We start from the raw sequence: 18,278 nt of genomic DNA, 5'->3' as shown, positions 1-18,278 counted from the left end.
ACTCAGGGGCAAGAAGGGGTCAGTCCAATCTATGGTACTCCTCTTCTCGAACTCTCTCTCCATGCTGCAAGGACCAAGGTTTTCTCCACATCCAAGGTTTATGAAGTGATGATATACGTGCATTACCTGCCCCCAGCTTCCCACAGACTCAACAGCAACCTGCTTCAGCAGAGGTAGAAGTTCAGACAGGTAGAAGAAAAGGAAGGGACCTCATAGTCATAAAGGTTGAGACCAATAGATCTTGACCGTGGACATTTATAATCAATCCAAGACCTCAAGGTTCTAAAAGCATATGCTATCAGTTTGTGTCCTATCTCTGGGTTTTCTTTTCTACATTTTACTTTGGTTTTGTTATTGGCAATCTTGGGGATTGAACCCAGAGCCTCAAGCATGTTGGGCAGGTACCCTACCACTGACCTAAATTCCCTAGCCCTATATCTGGGCTTTAAAGAGTTCAAAACACAAGAAATACAGTATTTCTCCAATTATATAATCAAGAAAGATATGTTACTCTCCACCCCCAACTGGAAGATTTATTTAGTGGGGAAGGCTATGTGATTTCCAACATTAATCTTGTAATTGACTGACAAGATGTGTTAGCCAGCTTACTGTTAGGATGCCAAAAATACCTGCGAAAAACAACCACGAGAAAGACAGATTTATCTTGACTCTGTTTCAGATGTTGCAATCTTTTTACCTAGTTGTTTCCAGGTTGGTGAGGCAGAGCCTCATGGGAGAGAAACACAATGAATAATTTTATGGTTGGGATGGCAACGCAACATGAGGAACTATATTAAAGGTTCACAGCACTAGGAAGGTTTAGAACCACCGCTTCAGAGAATTACAGTACATGTTAACGAAGATACAGCATACTTTTCTTATAAGACATAGAGAAGTCAAACTCAAACTGACTTTGTAAACTCCCCCTGACTGGCTAGTTTCCATAGTGCCAGAAAGTGTTATGCAGGATCCTGGGCAAAAGTTATCAATGGTGTTACACATCAGTGAACCTTGAACACTGAAATTCTGACCTGCCAGGCAATATGTGCCATGAGTGTAATAGTGGCATGAAGGTTATGGTGATAACTAACTGCTTTCTTATTGTATCTGAAGCTTGTCCTACAGGAGAAAATTCATGCCTGGTACTGTAAGTAAACCTGGTCAGAAGCCTACGGTGTCATGAGCCCTAGAAGGAAACCTACTACTGTTACTTTGCTAAATTAATATGCTGTCAAACTGCCTTCTAAATATTTATGTTTGTCAATCTAAATAGATCTATAACCCCTAAGGAAATAGAAGCAGTCCTGAAAAGTCTCCCAACAAAAAAGTCCAGGGCCAGATAGTTTTAGTGCAGAATTCAGCCAGACTTTCAAAGAAGAGCTAATGCCAATACTCCTCAAATTATTCCACAAAACAGGAACATGAGGAACACTGCCAAATTCATTTTATGAGGCCACAGTCACCATGATACCTAAACCACACAAAGACTCAAAAAAAGGAAATTAAAGATCAATTTCCCTCATGAACATTGATGCAAAAATACTCAATAAAATACTTGCAAACCAAATGCAAGAGCACATCAAAAAGATAATTCACCATGATCAAGTAGGCCTTATCCAAGAGATGCAGCAACAGATAAACATACAAAAATCTATCATATAAACAAAATCCACCATATAAACATAATGAAAAGAAACACACACACACACACACACACATATTCACCTCATTAGATGCTAAAAAAGTATTGGCAAAATCCAACACCACTTCATGGTAAAAGGCCTGGAGAGAGATTGGGGATACAAGGCACGCGCCTAAACATAATAAAGGTAATATACACCAAGCTTATATCCAACATTAAATTACATGAGAGAAACTTAAAGCAATTCCACTAAAATCTGGAACAAGACAGACTATCCTCTTGCTGCATCTATTCAATAGAGTACTTGAAGTTTTAGCTAGAGCAGTAAGACAACTAAAGGAGATATAGGAGATACAGATTGGAAAGGAAGAAGTCAAAGTATTGCTATTTGCAGACAATATGATAGTATACATAATTCTACCTGGGAGGTCCTACAACTGATAAGTTAATTTGAGATACAAAATTAACAACAACAAAAAAAATCAGTAGCCCTCCTATGTGCCAACAATAAATGGGCTAAGAAAGAAATTAGAGAAACAACACCCTTCACTGTAGCCACAAATAATATAAAATATCTTGGTGTAAATCTAACCAAGCAAGTGAAAGATTAAAAATATGAAAACATCTCCCATGCTCATAAACAGATAGGATTAACATAGTAAAAATGGCCATCTTACCAAAAGGAATCTATAGTTTCAACACAATCCTCATCAAAAATCCCAACACAATTCTTTACAGACCTTGTAAGCATAATACTCAACTTCATATGGAAAAAAAAAAACAAGATAGTCAAAACAATTTTGCATAATAAAAGAACTTCTGGAGATTATCAACATTCCTGATTTCAAGTTGTACTACAGAGCAATAGTAATAAAAACTGCTTGATACTGGCACAAAAACAGACAGGTTAATAAATGGAATCGCATCAATGACCCAAAAGTAAATCTACACACCTATGGACACTTGATTTTTGACAAAGAAGCTAAACTCATACAATGGAAAAAAGACAGCATCTTCAACAAATGGTGCAGATCTAACTGGATGTCTACATGCAGAAAAATGCAAATAGACCCATATTTATCACTCTGCACAAAACTCCAATCCAAGTGAACCAAAGACCTCACCATAAAACCAGATACACTAAATCTATTAGAAGAGAAGGTGGAGAAGATTCTTGAACTTATTGGCACGAGAGACAATCTCCTGAATAGAACACGAATAGAACACCAATAGCTCAGATCTGCAATCACTAAATGGGACCTCATGAAACTGAAAAGCTTCTAAAAGGCAAAAGACACTGTCAAAAGGACAAAACAGCAGCCTACAGATGGGAAAAGATCTTCACCAACTCCACATCTAACAGTAGGCTGATATTCAAAAAACATAAAGAACTCGAGGAACAACAAATCAAATAACCCAATTAAAAATGGAGTACAGAGCTAAACAGAGGATTCTCAACAGAGGAATCCCTAATGGCCAAGAAGCACTTAAAGAATTGTTCAACATCCTTAGCCATCAGGGAAATGCAAATCAAAATGACTCTGAGATTCTATCTTCTAACTATCACAACGACTAAGATCAAACACTCAAGTGGCAGCTCATACTGGCGAGGTTGTGGAACGAGGGGAACACTCCTCCATTGTTGGTGGGAGTGCACACTTATACTGCCACTTTGGAAATCAACCTGGCACTTTCTCAGAAAACTGGGAATAGATCTACCTCAAGACCCACCCATATCACTCCTGGGCATATGCCCAAAAGATGCTCACCATATCTATCACCACCATACAACAAAGACACTTGCACAACTATGTTCATAGCAGTGTTAGTCCTAATAGCCAGAAACTAGAGAAGACCTAGACGTTCCTCAAAGAATGTTTACCAAAGAATGGGTAAAGTAAATGTGGTGCATCTACACAATGGAGTATTACTTAGCTTTAAAAAAAAAAAAAATCATGAAATTTGCAGGCAAGTGGGTGGAACTAGAAAAGATCATCCTAAGTGAGGTAACCCAGATGAAGAAAGACACATATGGTATGTATTCACTTATATGTGGATGTTAGCCATAAAGTTAAAAAAAAAAAAAAGTTACAATCCATAGACCCTAACAAGGAGGGCTCAGTAGGGAATGTGTGAATCTCGACAGGGGAGGGAGTGGGGTGGGAACAGGAGGGATCATGTGAGGGAAGGATGGAGGAGAGTACTGGTAGATACAACTGGAATAGGCTGGCATCTCTGGGATGAGCTGGAAACCTTGGGCAATGGAAACTCCCAGGAATCTGAGGGTGACCCTAGCTAAGACTCCTGGCAATGGAGGATATGGAGCCTGAACCAGCCATCTCCTGTAACCAGGCAAGACTTCCAATGGAATAATTGGGACACCAACCCAGCCATATAACCTTCAACCTACAATTTGTCCTGCTTACAAGATGTTGCAGGGTTAAGATGAAGCAGAAATTGAGGGAACAGTCAACCAATGACGGGTCCAGCTTAAGATCCATGCCACGAGAGGAAGCCCACCCCTGACACTGTTAATGATATTCTGCTATACTTGCAGACAGGAGCCTAGCATAACCATCAACAGAGAGGCTTCACCCAGCCTCTCTGGATGGAGAGACCCATGGCCAAACATTAGGCAGAGCTTGGGAAATTCTGAGGAAGAGGAGGAGGAAGGATTGTAGGGCCAGAGGGGTCAAGGGCCACCACAATAAAACCTACAGGATCAACTAACCTGGGCCCATAGGGGACCACAGAGACTGAACCACCAACTAGGGTGCCTGTGTGAGACTGACCTAGGACCTCTGGACATATGAAACAGTTGTGTAGCTTGATCTTCATGTGGGACTCCTAACAGTGGGAGCAGGGGCTCTCTGACTTTATTGCCTGCCTTTGGGACCCTTTCCCCATACTGGCCTGCTTCATGTTGCCTCAGTAGGAAAGGATGTGCCTACTCATACTGCAATTTGATATGCAAAGGCTAATTTATATCCACGGGAGGCTTCTTCTTTTCTGAAGAAAAAGGGAGGAGGAGTGGAGAGGAGGGGAGGGGAAGTTGGGGGTAAGGACCAAGGGGAGAGGAGGGAGGGGAAACTACAGTCAGGGTGTGTAATTAGTTAATTAATTAAAAGCTATTTATGTTTGTACTCACAGATTAACACTGCCCTTCTGCATTGGTCAGAGGCTAATGCAGAGACTATTAACTGACCAAAATGCTGAGAATAAGTGACGTCTTGGTGCTCAGCCCTAAGTGAGACAGCTGTATAAAACGCCTCCCACAAGGCTCAGGGAACACCTCAGAAACAGGAGTAGAATGCTATGAAATGCTGTCTTCTGAATATAACACAGGCATTATATTTATGAACTCACAGTGGTGAGTTATATGCACAAGACCTACATAAGATCAAGCCAACCAGACTGCTCAATATTCCAGCACCTTTAGTTGGAATCAATGTGTTACAAACTTGTTTAAAATTAAGGATATGTAGGTGGGAAGGGTCTGTGTTGAGGGCAGAGGTTGGGAGAGCTGAGAGGGGACTTGGGGTAGAGATGATGAATACAGTATATACAGTGTATACATGGATGAAATTGTCAAAGAATAAATAAGAGATTAAAAGATTTAAAAAAGAAACTGTACAGAAAACAAAAGTAGCTGTTTATCCCATTGTCTTGACTAAGACTTAAGAGTGAAGAAAAGGTTGGCAAAAATCTGCATCTCACCCTCTTACCATAGAGCCTTTTGTTCATTCTAAAGTGGATAGTTTCCAAACTGGGCACCTGAGCACCAAGGAGGGTTGTGGTAAGGGTGAAAATCAGAGGCTCAAAGGCCTCGCCTGATCTCCTGACTACAACAGCACATTTTCCATGATCTGTTTACATCCCAAGAGTTCATGCAAACAAAGTTTTCTTTGCTTAAGAAACACTTCTCTGGAGAATTTAGGTCGGTTTTCTGTTTCCCAGAAATTAATACATTTGTTTACCTGATCCAGAGTACTTTCATATCACCTGAATCTAATACCTTAATCCAACCTCAGTACACAAAACCCTTTTTCTCCTCTGAATACTTGTCCTTGGGGGATTAACTACAATAAATATTTTTTGGAGCACCATGATACATGTGTTTCTATCACCAACAGCTCAGGAGATCCTGTGCGTGACAACCCTGTATTTTTTGCAGATACAAGTTGCCATTACCCAAAATGGAAAGTACAGTGCTGCAGAGCATGTAAACCCTTAAAAACGATCCTTGCATTTCCCCTTAAATGAAGGTGGCCATGGAAAGGGCCTGTGTCACCATGGGCTCCTCTTCCCCAGCCTGCCAGTCTCAGGTCTCAGTTCCCATTCACCTTTCAGGCCTACTGTCTCTTCCTCAGGAAGCCTCCTCTGTTCTGGTGGTAAACAGAAAGGGGAGGGGGAGCAATGAAGAATGGGGAGGAAGAAGTCCATTGTCATTGCAGAGATGGGAGAACCTTCTCCAGTCATCTAATCTTTTTAATAGGCCCTGGGGGCACAGTATTACATCCCCGGTTTCCTGGAGCTTACTCTGTAGTGGAAAAAGCAAAAAAGAAATGGAACACAGAACCCAAGTAAGCAGGCCAGCATGGTAGACCACACCTTTAATCCCAGAACTCTGGAGGGAGAGGCAAGCATGTCTCTGTGAGTTTAAGGCCAAGATAGAGAGTTCCAGGACAGCCAAGAGCTACACAGTGAGACTTTGTTATTGTTGTTGTTGATGATGATGATCGGGAGGAGGAGGAAGAGGAAGAAGAGGAGAAGGAGAAAGAGCAGGAGGAGGAAGAAGTGGAGGACGAGGTGGTAGAGGAGGAATGAGGAATCCCAGGCCTCAGAGAGCTATTGGGGGTTTTTTGAAGAGCAGGACAAGACCAAAATGCTAACCTGGAGGGCCTGTCAAATTGACAGAGATCTCCAACTCCCCCTCCCAAAAACTTAACTCAATTTGTTCGGCAATTTCTTAATGTGACTTAGCCACATGAACACATCCGTAGATCTATGAAGAGAGAAAAGCCTGAAGAGCTAGTCTTTAGAAATGTCAAGAAATGTGAGAGCTGAGAGCCACATTTGATTGGGGGCGTTTGCTGGACTCTGTGACAGGAGGAAGCTACATGTGAGTAGACTGAAAAAGAGGAAGTGCTGGCCTGAAGCTGTGCCACACAGTGAATGCTCTTCTTGACATCAAGGATTTACTCCAGTGATAGCGCTCATGGCCTCATGAAGGATATTCTAGGAAAGAGAGGACCCGCCAGCTCTCCTGAAACCAGACCACAAAAGCAGCAAGCCTTGGGCATCACTTTAGCTAAACAGTGAAACAGGAGTGGTTTTATCTGTAGATGCAGCTGGAGGGTTTTCATGCTAGCGCATGATCTTCTCGTCATGGGCCTGCCTGTACATTTAGCGTTGTCTCAACCCAGGAGACCTTGGCCTAGTTCCTAGTTTCTTCTGAGACAGTACAGAATGGTCTTGAGCATAGAGAAGAAGCGGGAAGGATGCAGAAGCGCCAGACCTTCGCCTCAAGTAGAGCACAGACTGAGCTCATCTGTATGTTTCCCTGGGAGGCATCATCAGAAGAATGAGAAACAAGCTGGGGAGAGGGGGAGGGGGAGCCTTGGGAGCTTACTGCTAGCCTTTGAGAAGAATGAAGTCCCTCTGCCAGGGATGGTGGGAGGTGAAGCATGGGATTAAGAGGCCACAGGGCCCTAGCCTTTTAAAGAGCCATGAAGCAAGGAACTCTCCGCCTCAAGCTGTCCCTGATGAGAGGCTCCAGGCTGCCTGCCTCCACTGGGGAGAGATTCTAGCTGCTTCCATCTCAGTCTTTTCTGGTCACTTCTGGAGTTGGTATCGAACAGTGTTTCTGACTAGAGCCAGGAGGCCAAATTTACAGAGGCATGTCTTGCCCATCCCAGAGCTCGGATGAGCTGGTGTTCTTTGTGAATGGGAGGAAGGTAAGTGGCGGGTAGAATTAGCCCCGTGGCTCGCAGCAGGAAACCCCAGGCTTCCGGGCCACTCTGGGGAATCTGGACTGAGCCTCTCCAATCTGGGTAAGAAGCTCAGTTTTAGGAACCCATCCTGACCTGCCTTTTCTCCTCTCAGTCAACGCTTGGGTCCTGGCAGGGAAGGCAGGAAAGCCTGGAGTCTGTGCACACCCCCCCGGTGCTGTCCGTCAACTCGCTCCGGCACTGCACTGCGCTTCACTGTATAACCCCAGACCTAGCGCTTCACCTCCCTGAGCCTCGGAGTCCTCCTTGGCTTCCCACAGCTGTTGTGAAAATGGAAAGCTGCTTCTGTCGTGGGTGGGAGCAGTCCGCCCTGTAGCACGGTTTGCGTTTCAGACTCCACAAGTTTTTAAATGGATCCGTCTTCGTATTTCTGTTTATCAAATCAATTTCCCTATGGCCGTGGCTCTCAGCCTTCCTCATGCTGTGTGGCCTTTCATACCGTTCCTCATGCTGAGGTGACCCCCAACCATAAAATTACTTTTGTTTCTTGCTTCACAACTGTAATTTTGCTGCTATTGCAAAGCATAATGTAATTATCTGTGTTTCCCGAGGGTCTTAGGTGACCCCTGTGAAAGGGTCATTCAACTTGCAAAAGGGTCACAATCCACAGGTTGAGAACCTATGCTTTATAGAATGCCCACTATGCAGAACTGCTGAAATTAAGTGCAGTCAGCCTGAAGGCCCCTTGTTCTCTGCCTTGCAGCCTGTTCTGGGGATGTATATGGACAGGGACAGGGCCTCTCAGGTGTTGCTTTCCCTGGTAGCCTCCTTCCTGGCCTCGCCACCCCCTCACACAGGACACTGGCTACTTTTAGTGCCCAGGCCTTCCTATTATGAGCCTCTTTCTGTCTTCCAAGGACACACAGCTTCTCTGGAATCTTGCCACTCCACTCCAAGAACCTCTCAAACCTCTGACCCCACACACCTAGCAGGGACTCAGTCATGTCTACCCCACCTCAGGAACCGGTGCTGGGAAGCAGCCAGAGCCCACAGGGCTCCCTATATGCCTGCACATGCTCTCTCCCAAAAGTAGCCTCCCAGGCAGCCATCGCCACATTCTTCTGTGACCATCAATAGTGAGCTGAATTATTATTAATGGCTTTCCCGCTGACCTAGCCCCTAGAGGCCCAAAAGCCGGATGGACTCCTTCCTCTCAGCTCCAGATCAAACCACTTACTTACTCATGTATTTTATGTCTATAAATGCTCTGTCTTCATGTACTCAGCAGAGGGAATCCCACTCTAGATGGTTGTGAGCCACCAGGTGGTTTCTGGGAATTGAACTCAGGACCTCTGGAAAAGCAGCCTAGTGCTCTTAACCACTGAGCCACCGCTCCAACCTGCCTCCAGATCAAATTATGAGCCCAGAGTGACCAGGCTGTAGTCAGAACAGAGGATAAGTCAGGTGATAGGACGGAAGGAAGGGGAGGGGAGGAGAGGGAGGAGAGTGTGTGGTGGGGGTCTGTTGTTTAACGTGTGGAGGTGGGGGCTGATCGCATTCTCGGTAGCTGTTTCAGTTTTGGTTTTTCCTTTTTTGGTTTTGTTGTTGTTGCTGTTTTATTTGTTTGATGGTTTGTTTTTGAGACAGGGTTTCTCTGTGTGGCCTGGGCTGTCCTGGAACTTGCTCTGTACACCAGGCTGGCCTCGAACTCACAGAGATTCTCCTGCCTCTGACTCCTGAGTGCAGGGATTAGAGGTGTGCATGACCGACCGTGCCCTTTTTAAAGGGCCTTAGGAGAGAGTGAGGTCAGCAGAGGGGAGGTTTTGCTGTTGTTCCATTGATGAGGCACCTCCCCCGTGCCCCAGAGAATGGGTCAGGGGTTCTCACCGTAGATGCATCTTCCTATAGATTCTATTCTTTGAGTGTGCAAAAGTGTTTGTCTCTCTTCTGAGGAGAAAGGAAGAAGCTAGTGTTGTACCAAAATTTCCTTTCCTGTCACGTGGCAGAATGGCTAGCATTGTTCATATGACACCCCAAAGCTAAAGCACAGTGACTATCCTAAAGGAAACAAATGGGAAAGAGGAAACAAGAAAGTGCCTGGGTGACTTCTGGTGTGAACATAACTCTAATGTCCCACACTAGAGCAGGCCACTCAAATGTCAGGACCAGCAGGCCCCAGAGCCTCTCCAGGGCGACAGTAACTTCCATTTCCCCTGCCCCCCGACTTTCTGTGACAAACTCCAGACCCCAGAGACCATCAAATGTTCCCTACCAGGCGTCCCAGAGATGGCAGAAACATCCCAGCCACCTTCCCTCCCCGAACAAGCACAATCCAAGTTAAAAATTCTTCCAAGGACTCCTGTATACAGGCTCCTGCCCTGATAAATACACGTGAACTCCGTTTCCCCTCAGAGCTTCTGGCCAGATGGCCACAGACATCCTGCTGAGTCATCCATTCACTCCCATAATCTCTCCTGTTTCCAACCCAGGTGACAGAGAAGAATGTGGACCCAGAAGTCACTCTGCTGGTCTTCCTGAGAAAGAGCCGGACCCTTTTGCTCACAGCCGTGTCTCTGCATGCCTTACAGAACTTAGGGAGCTTAAGCTGCTACGGTCGTGAGGGGTGATGGTCTCTAGCCAGCTCTTTGGCCCTTGCTTGCTATTTGCTTTTGGCAGTGGCTCTAAGAATATCAGGTTAATTGGGATGGATGGTTTAGAGAGGAGGAAGTTTCCCAGCTTTGCTTGTGTGTGATTGAATAGCATGAAATAGAAGCTAAGTGATTTGTTTAGGCCCTACTGAGCCACCCGAGTGTTATGTAATAGAGGTTTCAGTTGCCGGTGACCTGCCCTTTACAGAACCAAATTATCAGATTCAGGGATTAGATATTACAAGGGGAAATATTTCTTTGCCTTGTTTTCTTACAGCAGATTTTCCCCACCATCTTATATGCTGGACCATAGATCTTCATGTTGATAAACATATTTTAATTAGTAAGCCTAATGGATGGATTGCTTGGGGAAGCCAAAAATATAAATAATGAAACTAACTGACAGGAATAACAAATTGGTGAAACTGCCTCTGAGCAAGTTTTGTGTAAAACACTACGTGGTCTCTGGTTAGCCGTCAATATTTGAAAGTCAGAGCATTTTATGTTTTAAATAATCCAGACTTCCTTTTGTTGTGGCAAATGGAATGGTAGCCAGCCCTTCACACAATGCTTGTTCTTCGTGCTGAGTGAGGCCTGTCCCTGGTCCCCTCCGACAGGAGACTCAGGATCTCAGTTTCTCACCCAGCCCCTCCTTCACTTACATAACCCCTCTGATCCACATTTGAAAGGATGGCCCAACAGCACCATTAGAAAAAGAGAGAGAGACTACCAAGGAGTCGGTGAGTTTTAAAGTTTTTTTAGTCACCGCTGACCGAATTTATATGGAAACACAGTTAGGGAGAAGGATAAGTATAGAGACAGAGCCAAGACAGAGCCCGGCTTTGGGATTACCTGGAGGGAGTTAGAGCAGGAGGGTGCTCACGGTGAGGGCAGGGGTAAGAGATCTAGAGAGTCATCACGCCCCTTTTCAGATGCACTGCAGCCAGAAGAAGGCTGAGTTTCAGTGCCTGGCTTATTACAAAGCAAAACTAACAATGTATTGAGTTTTTAAAAATAGTTCTCCCCTCCCAGTTCCATGATTAGAACCAGAAGAAGACATGAGAATGCCTTTTATTGAAGTAGGGTTTGTCCAAGGACTTTTACCTTCACCCCTAAGATGTCTACAGTAAGCTGGAAGTAATGAGCTCAAATGGAAACAAGCCAGCATGGGTTCAGGTATCCAGGGCCACACAGCTAACCAATGGCTTCTCAGGCTGGGTCTCACCCCATAAAGACCTTCCCACTGATGACACCCTAGGGAAGCAGCCGTCTCAGAGGCAACGTGTCCACTTCGCACCGTTTCCTTGACTTCTCCCTTCCAGTACGCCTCACAGGAGCCAAGGATGCCTGTGGAACAGGAGGCTGTGGGGCCTGCACTGTGATGGTGTCCCAGCATGATCCGGTGTGCAAGAAGACAAGGTAGCTACCCGAGGGGCAGAAGCCGGAAGTGAGGCCTGGCCCTGCCTGTCTTCTCTATCATAACTAAAAAAGACCAGTTCTCCATGCCCACCCTCCCCCATCTTCGCTCCCACTGAAAACCCCCACAAATGCTGTGAGCCCTGTACTCTGATAACATGTAAGCCTTCTCCAAATCACTTCCAGGAGACCATGACCTCCCAAGGCCCATCTGTGTATTCAGGTTAAGAACCAAGACAAGGCAACAGTTTATTTCGTACTTGAGGAAACTGAGGCTCAAAAAGGAGAGGTGACTTGATCAAGGTCATGTAACAAACAGCCTGATGATCAACAACTTGAACCCGTATTTTTCTAGCCTGGAAACTAATGCTCTCTTTGTTCTTGAACTGGACTGACCTTGCAGAGCAAGGCCTGGGCCATGACCTCACCCTCTTAAGTAGGAGTCAGAGTCTACAGCTTGAGCTTCATCTACATCATTGGTGCAAACCAAGATGGCTTTATCAGAGCACAGATCCCCAACATGGCTAAATGGCTTTCAATTAAATTAGCAAAGAAATGAATGTAGAATGCACTGATACGGGCAAAAGGGAAACAACCTTTGCTTGCAATGAGGTAATCTCTCTAATGAAGACTAATAGAAGTCCAGCCACCCTTCTGGTGACATGGGTCCATTCCCACTGTTCCTAGGGGGATCTTTTTTAAGACCGTAAGGATTTTCTGGTGTCGGGAATGTCTGGGTTCACATGAAGGATCCCCAGTTCTCACAGGTGGCACAGGGTGAGCAGAGAGGACCTGACTTCCTCACACCAATTGTCCCTGCTGTCCCCTGGCTCATCAGAGCTGTCAGAGCTGCCCTTCTTAGTTCCTGGTCCTTCTTAGTTCCTGGTCCTCCACGGGGCAGGATGGAGTTGCGTCACTTGGTTTTCTTTGTGTTTCTCATACAAAGACACTTCTCCGTCATGGCGTGCCTGGTGCCCCTGTGTTCCCTGCATGGGGCTGCCATCACCACGGTGGAAGGCGTGGGAAGCATCAAGACCAGGCTTCACCCCGTGCAGGTGAGCACACAGCCTAGCCTTCCCCCTCTGAACTTCATTTTGCCAAAGGCTGTGTAGACGGTCCCAGCTCCACCTTCTGGGTCACAACTAGGCATGTGGGAGGCTGATCAGGACAGTAACATCCACTCGGTGACAAGAGAAAGCTGGGAAGCCACCTGTGTTTGAGTAAATGGCCATCTTTCATTGTTTTTTTTTCTATTTGAATAATATCAAGATTTTAAAAACATTGTCTAATACCAGTTGTACTATAAACTGGAGTAGATCCTCAGCACAGGCTATAGAATAAGTGCCTCTGAGGGGCTGGGGGATAGCTGTGGATAGAGTGCTTGTCTAGCATGTATCAAGTTCAGGACTGCATAAACCTGGCACATACTTATAACCCCAGCACTGGAGAAGGAGAGACAGAAGGACAGGAGTTCCAGGTCATCCTCCACCACACAGCGAGCTCAAGGCCAGCCTGGAATACATGGGATACTGTACTAAAACAAGCAAACAAACAAAAAACAGACCAGGGCTGGAGAAATGGCTCAGTGGTTAAGAGCACTGGCTGCTCTTCCAGGACCCAGGTTCAATTCCTAGCACCCACATTATTATCAGCCTCTAACTCCAGTTCCAGGCAATCTAATGCCCCCTTCCGGCCTCTACAGGCACTACACACACGTTACTCATACATACACTCAGGCACTTGAACACACACACTATATACATACATGCATGTACATAATATTTGCATATAATACTATGTATTATCATATATGTATTATTATATATTTGCTATATAATATATTCCAATATATTATATAATATATTCCAAGTTTTATCCCATAAAACTTGGGGGCCATTCACTGCAGCATAGAGGTTTTAGGAGTAAAATCAGAATTTGGATGAGGGGAGCCGCTCCAGCTTCTCTAAAGGATGGAGACAATCACCCCTCCTTAGCTTAGCCTGCTGCTGAAACAACAAGGCAAAGTTAAATCTAAGGGTAACATGACCTGTGTTGGCATTAATTTTCCTGTCATTGTCACAAGAGTCTGGGGAGTCACACACAGACCAAGCCATACTCAAGTGTTTTTAGGCAGGAGAAGCCTAGAAGTCTCTTGGTTTACCACATGAATCAACTCCAAAGATGTCAGCAAGGAAGAAGTATCCCAGAAATATCCCCTCAGAAGTCATAAAAGATGCTCACAGCAAAGCCAACACAGGGACCCCAGGCATGATATAGTAAATGTAGAACAAATGCTCCCACACTTTGGGGTTCCCAGGAGTAGCCAGGAGCTGAAGTTTGGAGCAGGGACCTGAGTTCTGCACTCTCTACCATTCCCAGAAGAAATTAGTACAGCCAGACCATAGACCATGCTTTAAATAACAGACACCAAAACCCTCGGTCTCTGAAAGCCGAGCTTTCTGAGCCAAGGCAGAAGACATTGAAGAAGGTGGTGTGAGACCATACAGCCTCCTGTGAGACCTAAGCTATGAAAAATGCACAGGTGTTCAGAAAACTTACACACGCCTTCCTAGTGCTTGCTGATTCCTGGAGGATCATTCCCCCTGGGGGTGCAGCCTGCACTGCTAGTTCCCTCACAGGAGGGTTTGACCCTGAAAAGTAATTAAACTGGTAAGGTTCAGCTTCTGAACCACCACCTTTGGGAGCTGACTAGGAGAAGGGAGATTCAGAACTGAGCAGAGGGGCAGGACATGTTTGCTTAGAGAGTAAGTTCCGCCACAGCAAGAGAGGTGTAGGCTGCGGATGCTGGAGAGGGTTGGTGGCAGCAAGAGGGCAGGGCTGTGAGCACAGATGTATCCTTCCAGGAGAGGATCGCCAAGAGCCATGGGACCCAGTGTGGATTCTGCACGCCCGGGATGGTGATGTCCCTGTATGCTCTGCTCAGGAACCACCCGCAGCCCTCAGAGGAGCAGCTCATGGAAGCCCTGGGAGGTAGGTCTGTCTGACGCAGGAGGCAGGCAGAAGGAAAGGTACTTCCAGCTTCCCCCCTGCCATCATCAACTTCATTCCAGCTCTAGCTCAGGAGCAAAGCCACAGTCCTTTCTAACGATGTCTGTGCAGACACAGCAAAAGATGTCAGGTTGTCTGCCCACGGTACAGGGACCACCACACTTCTCTGTCTCACAACTCATCACATGCATCCCAAGGGCCTGAGCCAATTTCAGGAGACTACCAAACAAAGCACAAACAAACTGGCCAGCTTGACACACAGAAACTCTCGCGCAGTCCTGGAAGCATGATGTCTGGAGTCAAGCCATCAGCCCGGCTGTGCTGAGTCTGAAAGCTCTGAGCCTTCCCAATTCCTCCCCCGCCTCTCATGGGTCTCAGTGAACCTCAGCATTGCTGAGCTCATGGCTGCATAACTCCAGTCTGTTTCCGTCTCACGCCTTTCCCTTGTTGTCTAGCTCATAAATCTTCCTCCTGTTTAAGGACCACCAATCCCGGACAACCTCACCTCAACATGGTCCCATTGGAGAGATCTTACTTCCCAATAAGGTTTGGTTCACAGGTTTCAGGGCTTAAGGCTTTGTATCTTTTGGAGGGCAATATTTCAATTCAGAGTAAGCCTCCATCTGAAAGAATCTTGCAGATATGTAACAGTTTGAAGTTCATGAACACATAGGATTAATAAATAACACCTTCAGGTGTCAACAATCCTTAAACAAGCCATCAGTTCAAAGATTAAAGACACAGCTGAGGACAGATGTGCTTCTGATCTGCCAGCTGCTGATAGGGTCATCTATCTCTCTCTTGGTCTTTCTTACTTTTCTCTTGCTCTTCCTAGCTCTCTATCTTTATCTCTTCTTTCAAGTACAGAAAACCAGAGCCAAGCAGATACGACTCAGTGATAGAGTGCCTGGCTATCATGTGCAAAGGCCCTGGGTTCAATCCCCAGTGAAATAATAATCAGAGAATCATACTAACAAATCTAAAATCCCCACCTTCCTTGGGTCCCCCTTCAGCAACTCCTCAGGCCTAAAGCGTGACCAAGCCCAATTTATCATTTTTTTTCCTGCTCCTCTGAGAATTCCATCCATTCTTCATCACCTTTCACATCTTTTGAGCCCAAACTTCTTAGTCATCCACCCTAAATGAACTCTAGTCTACACTGCCCCTCCTCCTCCACTACCCTCAAGCCTTCATCCTTGGAAGCATGAGGAGTCCAGACTTCACCATGCAACGGAATGGCCCAGCAGCCTCTAAATGCCAGTTCATGGGCTTGTCTCCAGATGTTCAGGTTCCAGAGAGTCAGATTCTCGTGTTCTTAACAAGTCCATCCATGTGATCCGATCCGATGCAGTGACCGCTGAGGAGCACGCCTGGCAGGCCATGTGTGCAGCTTCGAGTGTCTACGGGCACCGTGGGAATTGCTTGAGCTCTCTGTTTTAGGATCCCACTGTCTTACATAGTTTGGAATAGTTACTGTCAATAGCTAAACATCAGGGTTAGTCATAGCTCAGAAGTAGAATGTTATCCTAGCATGTCCAAGCAAGGCCCTGGCTTCTATACCCCAGCACTGAAAAGGAAATCTATTAGATCCATTTCAACTCTTAAAAGAAGCCAGTAGAGTAGCTGGAGATACGACTCAGTCACTGAGAGCGCAGGACCCCAGTTCTCAGCACCTCCAACGGGTGGCTTACACCTACAACTCCTGCCCCAGGAAATCTTCTGCCCAACACTCTCTTCTAGGCCCCAAGGGCACCCCCACACACGCACACACACATACATACCCATAAACAAATAATAATCTAAAAACTAAGCAGTAGAAACAAGAAATTCACAGCCATGCTTCTCCTCTGGTCAGGTAACCTCTGCCGTTGCACTGGGTATCGGCCAATTCTGGAGAGTGGCAGGACCTTCTGCCCGGTGAGTGCACAAGGCTGGGTAACTGAAGCTATGTCAGACCGGGTAAGAATGAGAAGGACAGGCGGTCAAAGAATGGGAACACAAGAATGGAGTTTGTGGGCTGGAGCGTTGGCTCAGAGGTTAAGCGCGTGGTCTGCTCTTCCAGATGGTCCTGAGTTCAATTCCCAGCAGCTACGCGGTGGCTCTATAACCATCTATAATGAGATGGTTATTACACCCTCTTCTGGTGTGCAGGTGTAGCTATAGTCAGAATGCTGTATACATAGCAAATATAATTTTTTAAAAAATCACAACCAACTCTCAGACAGACAAAGTAAATCATCACAGGGAGTCGGGGGCCAAGGGGCAGGGACTCACTGGAGTTGCCGGTACTTACTAAAGAACCACACAGGGAAGACAGGTGAGCTAACCAGCTGTCCAGACATTTTCGGTCAGTTAGACAACTGATCCATCCAGGGCAGGTGAGATGAGGTCTGTAAACATGAGGAGTCAATCAAGGCTTTGCTTTGGTGACGAAGGTTCCTTCGGAAAACCCAAACAACAGAAGAAGAAGCTGAAATTGCAAAGTAGAAGCCCAGATTCACTCCAGGAAGACAGGGAGTGGCCTCCAAAAGTGAGGGTACCTCCCTGGTGAAAATCAAGTGAGTCTTGCTTGGCAGTTAGTAAGAATTCAGGAAGTAATTACTGATGTTTAGATTGTTGCTGACACTATGAATAGCATTTGACAGACACTCAAGACAAGTATCTCTGAAGCCCCTCTGCTGAGCACAGGGTGGGTGAGGACAGGAGACTTTCGACAAAGGAAGAGGCTCCTGCGGTCCTTATCCAGCTATTCAAGAGTTCATGGGGCAACGTGGCATGCCTGTCCTTTTCTGGGCCCTTCTCCGTAAGGGCTTCAACTCTCCTTTCCTGAGATGATCAAGGACAGGTCTTAGGAGCCAATGTCTACACACACACAAGATCAGCAAAGCTCCTTGTAGAGACTGGACACTGGGATGTGGGTACTCATATGGGTATTTGAGGCCCCTGCAGAGCCATGTAGAAAGAAAGCAGAAGCCACACGTTAAGGTCTCTCTATAGAGTCTTGCCTCGGTTAGTAATGGTAGACCTGGAAATCTACAACAGACGTGCTCTGTGCCTCCAAAGTCGGGCAGGTATCCTGGGTATGCGTCCCAGATTTGTGTCGCCTTGTGAGGGAGCCAGAGCTGACACACTAACAGGAGAAATGAAAAGACTATAAAGCCAGCAAATCGCTGCTGTAAGTGGGAATGCATGCATGAAGCACCAGCAAATGTGCTAAATTGACTCCTTTCCCTGAGGGTGGAGGTGTTATCTGCCTCTCCTGGAACACAGATTCGGAAGATAAAGCTAAAAATGAGTTCCGGTAGCTCACCCCGGAGTCAGCCAGTCTCACGCTACCTTACTCTGTAAAGGAAATCCAACCCCAGATGGGATGCCTGAAGTTTTTATTACCCACTGTGCCCAAAGCCACCATTGACCCATGTCCATCCTAGGGACTCCAAGAGTTTAAGGTGGGGGAGAAAGTGCTGCTTGCTCAGCCCAGGTGCTTTTGCAGAGTTAGCACATAGCAGCTAGAGACAGTGAATTCAAACAGGTGGGAGGAAGTGCTTTGCAAGGCAGGAGGTATCACCTGAGGAAGGAGGTACAAGAGTGGGGTTTGCAAGAAATGGGAAC

The 18,278-nt window shown here is 46.0% G+C and overlaps 1 protein-coding gene across 1 annotated transcript in view; it reads left to right on the top strand.

The window, feature by feature from the left end:
- Positions 1-7,542: 7,542 nt before the first annotated feature.
- Positions 7,543-18,278, top strand: part of LOC129683819 (aldehyde oxidase 2) — a 71,756-nt gene continuing 61,020 nt past the window's right edge. The window contains exons 1-6 of the mRNA XM_055616801.1: positions 7,543-7,599; positions 10,083-10,140; positions 11,564-11,660; positions 12,604-12,712; positions 14,522-14,648; positions 16,522-16,583. Coding sequence (XP_055472776.1) covers positions 7,543-7,599; positions 10,083-10,140; positions 11,564-11,660; positions 12,604-12,712; positions 14,522-14,648; positions 16,522-16,583 — 510 coding nt within the window. The remainder of the gene's footprint in view (positions 7,600-10,082; positions 10,141-11,563; positions 11,661-12,603; positions 12,713-14,521; positions 14,649-16,521; positions 16,584-18,278) is intronic.

Source organism: Psammomys obesus, unplaced genomic scaffold (assembly GCF_907164565.1).
Source record: "Psammomys obesus unplaced genomic scaffold, mPsaObe1.curated_primary_1811, whole genome shotgun sequence".
NCBI lineage: Eukaryota > Metazoa > Chordata > Mammalia > Rodentia > Muridae > Psammomys > Psammomys obesus.
Note: the sequence above shows the minus strand (reverse complement) of the source record. Positions and strands in the feature narration are given on the sequence as shown.